We start from the raw sequence: 16,529 nt of genomic DNA on the forward strand, positions 1-16,529 counted from the left end.
TTAACATTTGTTTCCCTACAGCAAACTCTAAATTCTTAAAAATTTTCCTTTCAACAGGATTGCCTCAAAAGTTGACGGACACCACCTCTGAGTAATCAGCAATTGCAGACCCACAAGTGGAAGTCTCTTGATGATGGTGTCAGTGGTCTCATCGAATACAACCCAAGTGATTCTAGCTGAGGAAGTCTGGCTTCTTTGTGGGAGCATATCTCAAACTACAAACCTAAACAGCTAATTCCTGTTGACTATATCTGCCAGAGGACTATAGACTAATTTTTATGGGATCAAGAATATAAATAAGTACATGTTTCTTATAAGAACTGTGTTAATTCTTCTCCCCTTTATGAAATAAAGGCTTTTTGAAAAACCTGAAAGGTTCAGGAAGCAAACACTGTGGAGTGTTCTGGTATTCAGCCATCTGTCCTTTTCAAGTAACCACATTCTGTGAACAGTCCTGCTGGTAGAGTGGAATCCAGGCAGGATTGGTCAATAAAGTTCCAAAAGTTGTACTCGGAGAACACAATTTTATAAAGACTGACCCTTTAATTAAGACAAAAAAGCAAAAACATGTATTATATGTGGAGACGATTTAAACAACATGAGACGATAAGGTGAAGGGGCTTCTGACAGTCATTGATACTTTAAGGATGAAAGACCCTGTTTTCTACAAAAACCATGATGTGAAATTTAGGAAACCATTATTAAATGTGGCATAGATTTTTTTTTAAAAAAGGCCCCAAAGAAAAACAAATATTTTTACACAGTATTTCTCAGTGTCAAACTGTGTGATGCTTACTCATTATAATCAATATAATTATTTTATCTTTTGGCTTCCAGATGGAATTTTAGAAAATATCTGCAAGAAAATAGTTCAGAAAGTGCTTCCTCTCAAGTTCTTTGGTACAATTTGGTCATTTTGATAGTTATTAATCCATTAAGTACTTTAACATATATGTATCAACAAAAATGCAAGAAGTACAAATGTTTAGAAAACCACAATTGAAGAATATATTATATTTTTGACCTCACAGAAAACTTCAGTCTAAGATTTTGTGTTTCTGAAACATGTCTGTACTGACTACCAGAAAGATGTCTGTACTGACTATAAGAACATCTTTAACTAGATTTATATTAAAGGAACATTACCTAAAACATCCCTTTTTGATTATTAGAATAAATGTCCTGTGTCCTGTTTTTTTAAGTAGAAGAGGCAAGTTTCAGCTTGAAAAACAAAGAATTTTGAATTTAATAAAGTTATATTCCTTTGCGCCTTCTGATTCAGCGAGTCTCAACATCTAGAATTTAATGTCAGTTATAGCATGTTACAGTTTATTCTTTTATTTCAGGAGACAGACAGTTAATTTTCCTCCTTCAGCATTTCCTCTATTTCCTTATCCCAGTTTTCATCTCGTTTCTCTGATTCTGCCACCACTTCATATTCCTGAAGTTCCTGTTGTAGTTCTTTCTCCCAATCTACAGAATCCTCTAAAAGAAACAAATGAGAAAAAAAAGATTCTGAATTCATCACGGTGGTCTGAACAATGCAGTCCAGTATACTTACCTATGTTAAGTACTAACCACAGAAATATTTACTGTCTCAGGCTTTGTTCAGCACTGTGTATGCTAAGAAACTGAACAGGTTTTAACTGTCACTGAAGAGAAATATGATAAGAAAGATACATTTATTAAATGCAGAAGCAAAGGTATCAGATGTCAGTAAATTTTGCATGTTATTTTCCTTTACCTAGGCCTCTGATTTTCTATTTAAGTAGATAATTGATAATTAATACTGGCAGCAAAAACAGCTAATGTTTCTAGAGCACTAACTCAGCCAGGCGAGGGCTAAGTGCTCTCTGCATATCACTCTTTAACCCTTAGAACAATCCGTGGACTAGAGACACAGTTATACACATTTGACAGATGGGGAAATGGAGGTTTAGAGGCTAAGTGACTTGTCCAAGACCACAGAGCGTGACAGTGACAGACATACAGGTGGAACCTGAGCTGCAGGTGGTTCACCTCCGGGAGGCCAGCTTTATCACCAGTGCTTTCTGCACAACGGTGGGAATAGCTGTCTTCCCCGACGGTAAGTCTCTGAAAGCTTCATGAATGGTGAAGCCTTTGTCTGTCATCCAACAAGAAGCCACCAACCTGTCCTGATGTGCCAAAGAAAGCAGCCCCATCATTTGCACTTTTTTCCTATATCACCTTAAATTAATTTGGTTTTTAAAAGGCAGCCTGCTTCTTCCCAGAAGTGATGTGCTCATGGCACACAGCAACTGGAAAGAGTCTTAAACCTACAGTATAAACTCCAGCAGGATGCAGCTTTGAAAGCAGAAGGCCAGAAGGCAGCATCTCCACAGGAAGGGCTGGCTTTGGTGCCCACTCCTGGCCACATATCCTCGGGGCTGAGATGCCTCAGGAGAGTCACTTAACCTCTGTGGTCTCAGTTTCTCCTTTTTACGCTTCTGTGCTTAGGGCAGAGGAATGGGAAGTCTGGTCATGTGTACCAGAATCCACCTTCTAGTGTGGAACACAGAGCAGTTTTGATGCAAAAGTTACAGCCTAGTTTTGTATATCTGCTCCAAAATAACAAAATTTTCTAAGGTCAACTTCGGCACTGGGGATGAGAACAGTGTTGTTGTTGGCTTTGTACCTTCCAGTGCGACTGTCCCCTCCTCTTTTTTGTCCAGCACCAGCTGCTCCATTTCCTTCCTCAGATCCTCCTGATCTAAGTTACAGGAATCGAAGGCATCACTGACAAACTCAGAAACACATGGGCTGGTAGAAATCTCCTCTTCGTCCTGAAAGGCAATACATGAGCCCTGAAAACAGTTTTTGAAGTGACATAGAGATTAGAGCTCGAGTTTATAGTCATCTAACGACTTACTGCAGCCTCACTTTCATTCCCCTCCTCCGCTAGTCGGATGGTCGCTGTGCTCCAACTCCTAACCTGCACACTGGCTTGCTGACCACAGGAATGACCACCTGAGTCTCTCCACTCACTCACAGTTTGGATCACTCCAGTCATTCTGTCTAGTCCCCAAGGATCGCCTCAGGTCTCAGCTGTAGGTCTTTAACCCTTCAAGTACCGGATCCCTCTTCTTCAGAACAGATAAGACCCGTATGCATAAGCAGTTTTGAAATGGTATCTGAGCTAGTTGACAGAGTTACTTCATTTCTAGACATTAACTACTGGGTAAAATGTAAGACTGTATTACCTCTTGAGTTTTAAGCTGAGATTTGATTACGACAGGTGGTGTTTTGGGCCGTACTGCCTCTAAGAAGTGAGAAGAAGAGAGTCAAGAATTGTTTGATTTAATTCTGAATACATTTGATAACAACTAAATTATTCATGAGTATGGTGATACTAAGTAATTTTCAGAAATGAGTTTTTAATGTTATGCTTTCTGTTTTTCTGTAATTATCATAGGAACTACCCAGATGAAACCATCTCAACCTCTTTCTTTTGGGGATATGTTTAGTATATATCATCATATTCTAATACCCCTTATGTAAGGTTTCCAGCAGGAAACAAATTTTGATTATTAGCAAAATGCACTGAAGAATAATTCTGCTCTTTCTTTTAAGATAATGAGAATTAAGTTTTCCTTTGTCACAAATGCTAGAAAGCACAAAGTATCAATAAAATGTAATGTTCAGTCACAGCAGCTCTCCTGTTAAGCCCATTTTGATACACATGCAGTTTTGGGCAAAATGGCATTTTCCAATAAAATTAATAAAGAAGAAATACTAAGTATGAGAGACAACTGGGATTCATATTAACATCTACATGCAAAGCAACAAATGTTCTTGTGAGAGCAACTTCGTTACGTTTCCTGACCCTAAATGCAGTTGTCAGGTGCCTTCCTAGTGGTCTATACAACCGGTGCCTTAGGAAGCACTGTTTTATATAATCATTTAAAATTCCATGTATGGATAAGTTTCCAGTTGTAACAGGTACCTATACAAAGCAGGTGTTCATTAAACATTAAAAATAGGACACAAGATACATATCTTAATAATTATTACAGGTATTAAATCAGGGGTCCCCAACCTCTGGCCCATGGACTGGCACCTTCTATCAGAGCAGCAGCAGCATCAGATTAGAAATAAAGTGCACAAGAAATGTAATGCGCTTGAAACATCCTGAAACCATCCCATCCCCTCTCCGGTCCTGGAGAAAAATTGTCTTCCACAAAACTGGTCCCTGGTGCCAAAAAGGTTGGGGACCACTTTTGAAATCATTGCTGATATTATAAACCACTTTCCCCAACAACCAGGGTAAAACTGTCACAGTAAGGAAGAGTCACATGTGTCACTGACTGGGGTCTGGTTCCAGGCTGGCTGGCTGAGTTCAGCTCTACAGACCAAGAACTGGGGACATGAGCAGGCTGAATGGAAGACAGAACCAAAGGAAAGTAGGGAACTGAGTCAGCGGAGAACAGAAAGCATGAGAAGGGCAAGGAGAGAGATGGGAAGATGACTGGTGATGGAGGGAGAAATAAAAAGGAAGAAATAAAAAACCTGAAGAATGAGAAAAAGCAAAGTAAATGAAAACGGAAGGAAGACAAGTTGGCAGGGTCAGGGAGAGGGCAACAAGAGAAGAATGAATATCTTCTCTGGAAGGAAAAGTATTTTCCCTAAGATAACGATGATATTTCTGGCATGTGCACAATGACAGGACCATGAGAATCTGAGTATTTTTAAAGGAATGCTTGTGACATTTGCCCTGCAGAGCGAAGCCTTCTTGAATATACCTGTCAGCGGCAACTCATTCTGTCTGCCGTGGTTCTTCTCCTCCTTCCCAGCAGCCTGCTGCTGGGCTGCCAGGGCTGTGAGCTGGGCCGACTGCTTAATTAGGGAGACACGGTAGAAGTAGTTCCTCCAAAACACGTCTTCCTTCACACTTTCAAAGACAAACAACAACACACTTGAGAATGCATGCATACATGTGTGCAGGGCTTATCTGTTGCAGTGGACGCTTATCTGTTGCAGTGGACATTGGAATAGGTGGTTTTTACAGACAGTTTTGAATCGGAATGAGGCTCAAAGGAAATTCTCACTTCCTTTCGAATTGAAAGCGGAGTAGTAGGATAAACTATCTTCTCCACAGTAGCAAAGTTTATAATGCACCAATGAATACTCAGTGTTTCTTGGTATTTTAAAGATATTGACACTGCCCTCAGCAGAGGGAAGTGGGGGACTGCTGTCAAAGCACCATGAGCAGCCTGGGAGACTGGAAGTAGAGCAGGTCCCCACCAATTATCTGCTGTTTACCAAAGGATTAAATGCTTTCAAGCAGTGAGAATAAAGGATTGTGGGTGTTGTTCCTTATGAGAGGACATGTTTGGCAGCTTGCATATAACTAGCAATCAGCGACAGTAATGAAGCAGCAGATGACTGATAAAAAGACTGAAGTAACCTGAGAACTCTCAGTGAAGTCTCAAACCTGGCTGCACACTCGCCACCTGGGGTGAGGTGTCGGCACCCAAGAAGAGCAAGGTGAGTACCCACGTGGTGGTGGCCTGGAATAGTGAGTGACAGCCTGAACAGGGACAGGAGGGCATCTAAGCTGGGGAGGTGGTGGTGGTGATAAAGGAAGATTGGTCACTCACAAGGGGATTGACTGCTTAAATAAAAATACTAAAGATAGTGGAAACTGGGTTTCTTACCATCAGAAAAGGGAGTTACAATCATGAAGAGGGAAAATTCTAGAATGATCCTTGCTGTGAAGTATCACTGTGACCATATGGTTTTTATTCAGTAGAGATGCAAACAAGTGCGTCTGTGTATATATGAGCACATTAGCTCTTCCACTGAGTGGGCCAAGGAGTAGTGACATCCCAATAATAAAGAGCATGCCTAATGCACACCACTTTCCTAAAAGGAACCAGAACCCCTGGGACAAATGGCCAATTCCAGGGTTATAGCAGGGGAAGTACAAGGTGAGCCTGGAGGACTATCTCATGCTAGAAAGGAAGGACTCAATGAATGAACAAGATGAGTTAAAAAGACATAGAAGCCAGCTTGAATGGGCTTCCACTGGCAAATAGGTGATGGTTTGAGCATCAAAACAAATAATGATAGCAATGGATTATAACCATTGCATAAAACAGGACCTTGAGTCCATACAGATATACATAAATATATGAATACATGGAAAATTTGAGGAAACATGACATATTTACAGAGTTTCAAAGTGCCTCCCGAGAAAATAGTTATTAATTTCAAAGAGGGAAGGAGTAACTTTATAGTCAGGAAGGCTGGCAGACACCACCTTCATCAAGTGGCAGAGACCAAGAGTCACAGTCCCTGCACTCAGGGACAGCTGGCGCAGCTGAGAACAGGGGCTCCTGGCTGTACTGAAGCCGTGGGGCTCAGGCTCAACCCGCTGTTCCGTCTATAGCCAGCCCAGGCTGAGGAGTCTGCTCATGGCTACTGAGCTGCCCCGCCTCAATGGCCCAGGGGAGCACACAGCCCCAAAGAATGGGTAAGAGAAGCCTCCAGCATGAACACAGAACCCAAAGTCAAGACGCAGAGAAGGCAGAGTGAGAAGGGTATCTTAAGAAAGCCAGACTTCATGTCCTCAGAGAACAGGAAGATAACCCCATCACACAAGAAGAGAGAGGCATAAAACAGGAACACTCAGCGAACACCAAAGACCACTGATGTTAAAAGTGGGGCAGATTCAAAAGAAGGTAGAAAAGGTGAGAGAACTCACGGTGGCAGAGGAGAAGGGAGGGGGCCTCTGTTGATCGCCACGCCACAGAAGACATGATACCTGTGCTGGAGCTTAAGGGACAAGCAGGAATTTGCGGAGGGGAGAAGCCTTGGATGGGAAGAGAAAGGCCACTGCCACAGAGAGGAGCCCGAGTGGACAAAAGGCAGCGCCATGTTCTCATGCACCTTGGGGATCTTGGTTTTATTCAGGAGGGTGCAGGTGCACATGTGTCTTTCATAGGAAAATTCTTTCTACCATCTAACTGGGGATAAAAGAGCACATCTCATCTGTACTCCAAAATTCCCCAAAAGTCCACCCTGAGTTTTGATTCTATGGCACCCTGTGTGTGGGGGGTGGGGGTGGGTGGGTACTACTGAAGGGCCGTAGAGCCCGTTTTCATGAAGAATGTCTGAGAACATCCTGGCCCCCAGCCCATGCCTCTTTCCCATCCGGCTCGAGAACCCAATGCTTACAGTTTAGGAACAAGGTCAAATCTCATCCTGCTCAGGAGCTCATCCTCTTGGAGCATGACCAGTGCGACGGGATACATCTGATCAAAGTCAAAGTTAAACTGCACCCCGGCTGGAGGGTCACGAAGGAAGTTCCTCTTGTCCTTGGATAAAAAGAGGAAAAACATGGGGGAAACCATAGACTGCAATGAATAGGTAACAACGCATCAATGATATGACACATTAAATTCCCTAAATGCTTCAGCCACCAAGTGCAATGAGCTGTCATTAACTTGTCTGCCTTAGAGAGAGTGGAGAATGATCAATCCTTTCATATATTCTTTAATAGTTTTAACTGGAGAGAGCGTCATGGGAGGTCAGGAAATTCAACCATGAACTTTATGAAATTACATAATTTGAAACCATAGAAAAAGACTTCTGTTTTGGTATGTGAAAACTAATGTAAAAGAACCCAAAGTTGGAGTCAGCTAACCATGGTGGTCTTATCGGAGAAGTAAAACCCATGACCCAAGTCATTTCTCAAGTGTGCACAAACCACACTTTGGTCTCATACCTTCTGATGGAACGTGCGAGCCCACGCTCTGCCTGAAATCTCTGTTACGCTCTGAAGGTCAGTCCCTGCACTGAGGGCATGAGAATGCAATGGTGGCTGAGACAGTCACAGTGCAGCTTCTCCACAGAGAGTGCCAGGCAGGGAAAGGCTTGTTGTTGGTTCACTTGGGGAACCTTGGCTGAGCACGTGCTAGGGCCAGGGCCCCCACCCAACACTTCAAGTCTCCCCCTTCTGGGGAGAAGCATGCAGATGTGTGATGTCAATGTCAAGTTTGACTGTAAGGTGGTCATCAAAATACATGGTGTCCACAGTGAGCTTGGAATTGGATCCTCAGGCCTTTAGGGATTTACTAATGGGAAGAAAAAAAAAAATCCTAAATGCCCTGGGGGAGTGGAAGGGGAGGGAAAGCCCAGCTCTATATTTGTTTTCTAGACCAAGGTTCCCTTTATGACTTTGGCTAAAAAAAAAAAGTAGGTTAAAAATAAAGCTTGAAAATCACCCATATAGTGAAAGCCTTATGCTGGGTGCTGAGGACAAAGCTCAAAGCCAGCCTCTGCTGAGAGTTCATAGCCCAGGAGAGACAAAGATAAGGAGTGAGGGTCCCATTTGAGAGTATTGGTCTCCATACCTGCACAGTGGTGATAAAAGCCCCTACCTACCTCACAGACAAACCAGGAGGCTCAAAAGAGATAATGTGTGAGAAAGTACTTCCTGAAACTGTCAGGTGCTACATGATTCTTAGGTGGTAACACACTAATATTTTGGGGCAGCATATGGAGTTTTATTTCTTTCAATTTCAGTTTCAGAGAGATATATACAGTAGTTAAAGAGCAAATTTAGAATATGATCATTTCATTTGGAAGAATTAGAATGCTATCTAGAAACTTCTTAATAGCACATCTCAAAAGATTGTCTTAAAAAAAAAGATTGTCTTAATAACAAAAAAAATCCTTTTAAGGCTGCAAGAATTATTTTGTGAAATAGACTAGAAAAGCAAATTTAAAAACATTGAAAAAATAGTGAAAGTTGAGGTGTACATTCCTAACATCTCAAAATATTTAAAAAATTGTATAGAAGAAAAACATTCTGCTAAGGGTGACGTCATGATAGGAAAAGTATTTCAGTACAGGGTATCACAAGATACTTACAGCTGACAGGGCCAAGATTTGTTGTTGAATTGTTTCTTCATCATTACTATCAACCCATGGTGGCACTGCTACTTCTAAAAGGTTTTTAATGGCAAAGAAGGAAAAACAGGTTACAAGGGTTACGTTGTGACACCAGAAACTAACACAACATTGTAAAGCAACTACACTACAATTAAAAAAGGGGGGTGAGGGGGTTACACTGCCATCTGTGGCTTGAAGGAATGAGAAAGTTTCCACATAACCATTTTAGCAATTTACTAATAAGTTCCAAATACGAACACTCATTGTAATCCTCAGAGTTAACGTATGAATCTTATGCACGTATGCATTTGGTAAAAAATGGACTTGCATCATACAACGGAAAAGTTGAAGAATGCCTTGACTAGGTGACCAAAATCAACATCACCCAGAAGACAGAGATGGCCACTGTAGGCCTCCAGATGTGATCTCTTGAGAAGGATTCATCATGTAGGCAGTCTTCTGGCCAAGCGTGCATAATCTGAATCTGATCATAAGGAAATATCAGACCAAGCCCAGATGAGGAATGGTCTATTTTAAAAGAAGGAGCACAACAAAAAGTGCAGTACTGTATCCAAGACGATGCTGTACTGAGAGGGGAAAGTGTATAAAGGATGTTACTGGGTCAAGTGACAAAATTAGACTGTGAATATTATGTCAATGTTAAATTGCCTAAAGCTGGTAACTGTACCACTGGTGATTATATAAAAGAATATTCCTAATTCTTAGGAAATGCATACTGAATGGAACGGAAAAATAAAAGTGAACCTGCCTCCAAACCTTTCACTCCCAATCCATCCACAGTTCCCATCTCAGAGGCACCAACTAGCCCTGAGCCAGGGTCAACTTTACTGCTTCCCACGAACTACCAGGTTACACTGCCCTGTACAGTAGTTGACTTGTCCCAAAGAGCCGCTTCCCAGTTTTGGGTATCTGAGGACAACAATGCCTGATGGGAACTCAGCACAGGACTAACTAGTTCTTTCTGAATTTGTGGTACTGCTCAAACCAACTGAAGTATTTCACACTACTTTTGCCAGATTGTGTCTAAAAACCACCAAACAGTAAAAGCAGGCATTTTGAGATCTTGCAACTGCAAACATTTAAACGAATATTTGTCAGTAAAGAAATGTGTTGATTAAGTTCTCCAACACCCTGTGATTTTTCACAGCCCTCTGTCACTTCCCTGGAAAGCCCTTCCTTTTTTTCAGGAAGGGAGCCAACATTTGCTAAGTGCCCGCTAGGTATACATCAGAGACTCTGCTGGACATGTGAGAAAGTAAAAAGAAAAGCCCACTCCCCCTCCTTCAGAGCCAGCTCCCAAGAAGGGCTACCTCACCCACATCCTAGCCACGGGCAGGGATTTCCTTCAAGTCCTGAAGGCTTGTCCCCACTAGTCCTTGTGCTGCCTGAGAGATAGGGGCCTAACTTGGACATTTTTGTAATCTCATAGCCTTAGTGGGATGTCAAGCACATAAGCAGTGTTCAGTAAAATCTGGTAGGCAAGTAAGTCACGTATAAACCTATACCATACCTGACTTTTTTGTATTCTGCTCCTCAACAAATTTTTTCTGTTCCTTATGAAAATCTCCTATAAATGTCTGTTAAAAAATACACAGAATTAAATTACTTTTAAAAAGCTTATTATTAGATAAGATTTACACTCGAGATTTGTGAAGTTCATTTGAGACATCTTATTCATTTTCCTCAAATAACAAGACACAAAAGTGGTATGTCTTCCCTTCCCCAGTAAGAGGGAATCTTCAACATTTCTGAACTCTTAAGTGTTCAACTGCCTTTTTGACAGATGATCTTTTCAAATGCAAAAATAAAAGGATTTAAAGACAGAATTTTTATGTTATTTTGTAAAACAATAAAAGACAGGTCAAATCTCATTCTAACAAATAGTACACACCATGAAAATATCTAAATAACAAGCTGTCTTAAGTTTAATTGATGACCTCCTTAGTTCAAACAGTTACCAACAGAAATGAAATTCCCTAGGCCTGTACCCTACCATTGCAAAAAATGAACAAATTCACTCCCTAGAGTCTTAAAAGGGTTGTTCCTATTGGCCCAGGACTTTTAAAATGATTCAACTGAATGAACTCAAATGATTCAAAGGCATAAATGTATTCTGAAATGGTTATAGTTGAAAATTAAACTCACAATATGAAAAGCTCAGTATTACCCAAAAGCATCAATGTATTTTAGAATATATTAAAAAAAAAAGTTATTTAAATCAGGTAACTTATAGTTACTTATTATACAAAAAGGAGAGGGGAGAGGGGAAAAAACAAGAATCTCAACATTTTTATCAGAATATGATACCCTATTTGGGTTAATAAAGTTCATAAAAAGGGATGATTACATTAGCTGCTAATGAATTTCATAAACTTATATTTCCAAAAGATATTTAAATGTACCTTATCAATGATGTCATCTATCTTTCCTTCTTCTACTGATTTCTTTATTGTTTGTGCTGTTTCAGCAACTGATTCAGTTATTTTTTTTGTAGCAGCGGTTGCAAAGTTAAACAGATAGTCTGTAAAGAATAAAAAAGAGTCTATGCTCCATTCAAGTATGATGGTTATTATATTTGTAAATTTCTCCCTTAAATAGTGCTTGTAAGACTAAAACCACAAGACACGTTTCTTGTTAATTGGGACTTAAAACTTAAGGAGTGAGAAGCACCAATAGTACTTCATTTTCTCAGTGGACAGGCCATCCACACTGGGCCTTTAATTCATTGCTTTCAAAGACTATTAGCATGCTCCTCAGTTCACCCCAGTAGCTGTTTCAAAATTATCTCGCCCTTCTCCAGCCTCTAGTTCTAATTTATCTCAGCAAGTAATCTCCTCTCCCACTTTACAATAAGATCAAGGCTCCTTCTTACTTTCTTTCCTTTCTAGACCCTAAGTATCCCATCTTAATTTTCTCCTTTCCTCTTGTTCAAAAGAAGAAGAAAAAAAGCCCCTCCTCTCCCTAGATTAACTCATCCCATGATAAATCTGGGGGAGTTTTTAATAAATACAAATCTTGGCAAGCCCTAATGTAAATACTCTTCACTAATAATAATGAGCAAATATGTGGAATGAAATTCAAATTGGAACACACAAACTTCACAAGACAAAACGAAAACACAAAATTAACTTCTCTAAAGACCTGAAAACACATTTGTTATCAGGGCTCTTTTTGCACTACGATGTAAAGGCATACTTGTAGATAAATAACATTTTGAAGTTCACATTCTACAGAATTTGGGCTGCAGGAAGCGACCTCAGGAAGGTCGTGGTAGGGGATGCTCCCAGGCAACTGGCTTTCCAATTTCATCTCACAGAAAATGCTCCCAAATCTAGGGCGGTCTTCCTCTGTGACACGCACCTGCTGAGAGGGCAGGTGGGCTGACTCACAACGCTGGCAGGGAGAAGACCCTGAGAAGAACACCCCAGGGAGCCCAGCACACCTGATTAAATCCTCACTCTGTCCTTGGTACCATGGAAAATCAAGTGACATCTCGCCCACTTACCACCTCCTTTACCACTAAACAGTCTGCCATTTCCCATTGTGTCTGGGGGTGTTCATCTGTTCCCAGTATTAACATCCATTGTGACTATACCTCAGGACACTCCTTGTCCCTGGTCTCTTTCTCTCTCACCATTCTCCCCCTTCATACGACCACAAGAAATTCTTCAGGATCTCCAAGGAAGCACCACATATGTCATTTCTTGGTTTGAAACACTTTTATCGGCCACCCTCCCTTTACCCAGCTAACTCTACACATCCTGTGAACCTCCACTTACACATCACTTCTCAGCAAATGGACCTCGGCTCCTTGGCCAGCACAGGTGTCCCCAAGAGGTGTTCCCTCACTACCTGTGTTGCCAGATCAACAACATCCATGACACCATATCCGTTACGTGGTGGATGTGTCCTCTCAGCTAGACTGAGACCCATCCTAAGCCCCACTGGGGCAGGGACCGAGGCTGTCTGACTCAGTGTATCCCCAGAAAGTGACCAGTAAGTACTTCCTGAGTGCATGAATGGGGAGTGACTAAATGCTGAGCTTTGGGGAGATCCCTGATTTCCTTTTGGTTATTTACCCAGGGCTTATTTACCCAGAGTAGTATGATAAAATGAGAATACAGCCACATTACTTCGTAAAAATATTATCTGCAGATAGACAAATCCAAACTTCTAAAAGAGCAGGGTTCCCTCTAAGATTTTATCAGGAATACCTTTTGAATTATTGATATATTTGTCATTTTGGGTCTTTTTTTATCTTTGTTCCCTGACCAGGGATGAAACCCATACCCCCTGTATTAGAAATGCAGAGTCTTAACCACTGGACTGCCAGGGAAGTCCCGAGAATGCACAGTTCTTGCCCTCAAAGGATGTCCATTGATAAATAAACCAACAAAGAAAGATTGAAAGATAACAAGAGGAGCGAGATTATTCATTAAACAGAGGCTCTCCAAAAGGGAGGGATGTCTCCCAAGAGTTAATTACTGAGAGGTCTGGATTCCTAAGTCAGAAGGAGGGGGCAGTGGGAGACAGGACAAGAGATTCTCAGGAGAGATGCTCATAAAGACGAGAAGTATGGAATTGTGCAGAGACTGGCTGACACCAAGTTAAAGACAGAAAAATTGAGACGCCGATAAGAGTTAACAGGAAGTAACAAGAGTACTCTGATGCTGGGAGGGATTGGGGGCAGGAGGAGAAGGGGACGACAGAGGATGAGATGGCTGGATGGCATCATGGACTGGATGGATGTGAGTCTGGGTGAACTCCGGGAGTTGGTGATGGACAGGGAGGCCTGGCGTGCTGCAATTCATGGGGTCGCAAAGAGTCGGACATGACTGAGTGGCTGAACTGAACTGAACTGAGAGTACAATGTCCACTTCAGGGACTTAGGCACAGGAGGGGGTCTGAACTAAAGCAGCTACCAAAGAAAAGATAGTCTAAGTAAAATGTCTGCAAGTGAATAGACACAGTAACTTTCTGGAAGGAGGGGGTAGATTGCTAATATCTTATTTTCATTTTCATCATGTCACAAGCATCCCAGGAAGAGTAGGTATAATTAGCCCAGTTTACAGATAGGAAAGCTGAGGCACAGAGGATAAATGATTTGTCCATGAAGATGGGGAAGACCCTGTTGCCTAGCCAATAGCCTATCCTCTTCCTCCTTGCCAAAGAAACTACAATTTCGGTGGGTGCTCATGAAACCTGGGGGTGATCTTGATCCTCTCTGTTAAAGCCTGTTTGTTCGACTTACTGTGATTTGCAAATGACATCACAATAAAGGCAGTAAGAAGTACAAGGAACTCAAACATAGGCTACCTGCCTCTAAATGGCAAGCTGGTGCTCCAAAGAAACTAATCTACTCAGTGGGAGTCAGGCACAGAGATGTTTGAAGTTTTCAAAACAAAGATGGGTTTTTTAAAAGAATATACCTCTTAGGATCACTATGTAAAATAAAAAATATTTGATTGTTTCTCATCTTTTTGAGGGGTTGTGTACAAACTAGGACCTTTACATCTTTTTAAAATCAAATGACTTCCCTGGTGGTCCAGTGGTTAAGACCCCTGCAGTGGTCTATCCTAGGTCAGGGAAGTAAGATCCCACAATGCCGCATCGCTTGGCCAAAAAATAAATGAATAAACTTCAGAGCCAAATGAGCTCTAATTTATTTGGAAACTTTGCATTCACAATGTGTGTGTGGGCAGGAAAGTCCTTCATCTAACCTTAGCCTCCTAAACCTAAAGAAAATCTGGTGAGGAAAGAAAGAGATGGCAGTTTTTAGTTTCAAAGTTTTCATATTGAAAACATACTTACTAAAAATATTCGGAAGTCTTTATTACTAAATATAAACATGAAGCTTCAATAAAGCCCTGAGTTTTAAGAAGTCACTTTTGATACTCTTCTGAAGATAAACGAAAATGGTTTTCTATGTTCTACTAAATCAAGGAAACAAACACACACAGCCTTTCCTAATGTGGTCCCACTTTTATTTATCCCAGCTACTAACACAGCCTCTCTGCTCTAGTCAAATTCATCTTGTCACATCTCTCAAATATTCCAAGCTCATTTCTTCCCCAATTTTCCACAGAGGAAATAGTTGTTTCCTCTTAAGTGATTTCATTGCACAGCACTTAGTTTTATTTTTCTTGTGCACTGTTTAGAGGCTTGGGGCTGATATTGTGTACAGCCATGATGTGAGATGATGCCTGTTCTCCCTGCCTCTCCACCCCACAGTAAACTTTTTGAACGTTAGAGCCTTTCCTATTCAAATATGTTTCTCTCCACTCTCAGGCTCCAGCCTGCCCTATACTCTTGCCTTTCAGTATCTTGAACTAAATCCTTTAAAACTGTTTGTTAAATTTCACATCTCTCACTTGTCGTGTTGTCTGTTTTAGGGCCACCTTCTCAAAGACGTTTTGATTATTTAAGCCTGCCAAGGTCTTTTCAGGAGCAAAATTACTACAGCTTGTGTTTATTTTGCATGTTTATTACTTATATCCTCCTCCTGAACTAGACTGTAAGCTGGGAAAGAGCGTGGATTTTGAAATTATACAGTCCCAGATTCAAATTTCACTTCTACCATTTACATATCAGCCTAACTTTGGGCCACTAACTCTGAGCTCCTTCTCCCAGCTCACTGGGGTGTTTTAACAGATGAGACATCGTTCACAAAACATCTAGTGCTGAAACTTGGAACACAGACAATAGTTGGCAATTACTTTTCCACCTTAAGGAAAAATGTCCAGCTGCACCTAAAAGGCCTACTTGTCACAGGCCTTTAGTAACTCTTCCTCAGTTTAACTGGGACGACACATTCTCATTTAAGGGCAAAAAGCTCCTCAACGTCCCCTGTCCTCTCTAGCTGAGAGGCCGTGGAGGTGAAAGTTGGCGAGTTCAATAAAAAAGATTCCCCGTCAAACATAAAGATGTCGGGCCCCACTGCTTTATTGCACCTCTGCTCAGTGTTGACACACTCTGCAAAGAGTGACATGTCACTAGCCACTAGGGACTTCAGGCACAGGGTTTGACTACTAGATGAGGCTTCGGTCTTGCCCAGATCCTCACCAACCTCTCCGGTCCTGTGAGGATCGACCGATCGACAGAGACACCTTCCTCTCCCCACCCCGCACTCCCGATCATTGATGGTCCACACCCAGGGGCGGCAGGAGGGATGCGGGAGCTCTCCGAAACCCTGTGGTCCCAGGGGAGACTCACTGCCGAGGCCCTTGGCCTGATGAAGGAGCTCCTGGTTCCCGGCTAGCTGTGGCTCCCCCTCCACTGACTCCGCCACCGCCTCGGAGCGCTGATCGGGTGGAGCGTGTCCCCTGGGCTGTCCGTCTCCCTGGGACTGCCGGCCACCCGCCGCCGGCTGCTCCAAGCCAAACCAGCTGCTCAAACTCCGGAACATCCCGTCAGCGGGGCCGCCACCGCGGTCCGGGTCACGGGAGACCCTTGAGGGTGCCGCCTACTCTCAATTCCACAAGAAGTAACTCCCAGGAAGATAACAGGAAGGGCGACCCGGAGCCGCGGCTCCGTCCGTCGCCCCGCCTACACGGCAACTCCGCCACAGCCGCGCTGGCGTCACTTCCGGACAA

General features: G+C 42.2%; 1 protein-coding gene across 2 annotated transcripts; it reads right to left on the minus strand.

Annotated features, from left to right (window-relative positions):
• Positions 1–523: 523 nt before the first annotated feature.
• On the minus strand, positions 524–16,527 carry SYAP1 (synapse associated protein 1). 2 transcript variants are annotated; one of them, XM_061408077.1, is made up of 9 exons: positions 16,150–16,527; positions 11,340–11,458; positions 10,448–10,514; positions 8,896–8,969; positions 7,198–7,337; positions 4,761–4,909; positions 3,222–3,280; positions 2,657–2,804; positions 524–1,485 (listed from the first exon to the last, which is right to left on the minus strand). In XM_061408077.1, the coding sequence occupies exons 1-9, from the start codon at positions 16,340–16,342 to the stop codon at positions 1,358–1,360; spliced, it is 1,077 nt and encodes a 358-aa protein (XP_061264061.1). In that variant the 5' UTR covers positions 16,343–16,527; the 3' UTR covers positions 524–1,357. The 2 variants fall into 2 exon arrangements, with proteins under 2 accessions (XP_061264061.1, XP_061264060.1); XM_061408076.1 differs by having other exon boundaries at positions 2,657–2,825; positions 16,150–16,504.
• Positions 16,528–16,529: the final 2 nt, after the last annotated feature.

This window comes from Bos javanicus, chromosome X, assembly GCF_032452875.1.
Source record: "Bos javanicus breed banteng chromosome X, ARS-OSU_banteng_1.0, whole genome shotgun sequence".
Lineage (NCBI taxonomy): Eukaryota > Metazoa > Chordata > Mammalia > Artiodactyla > Bovidae > Bos > Bos javanicus.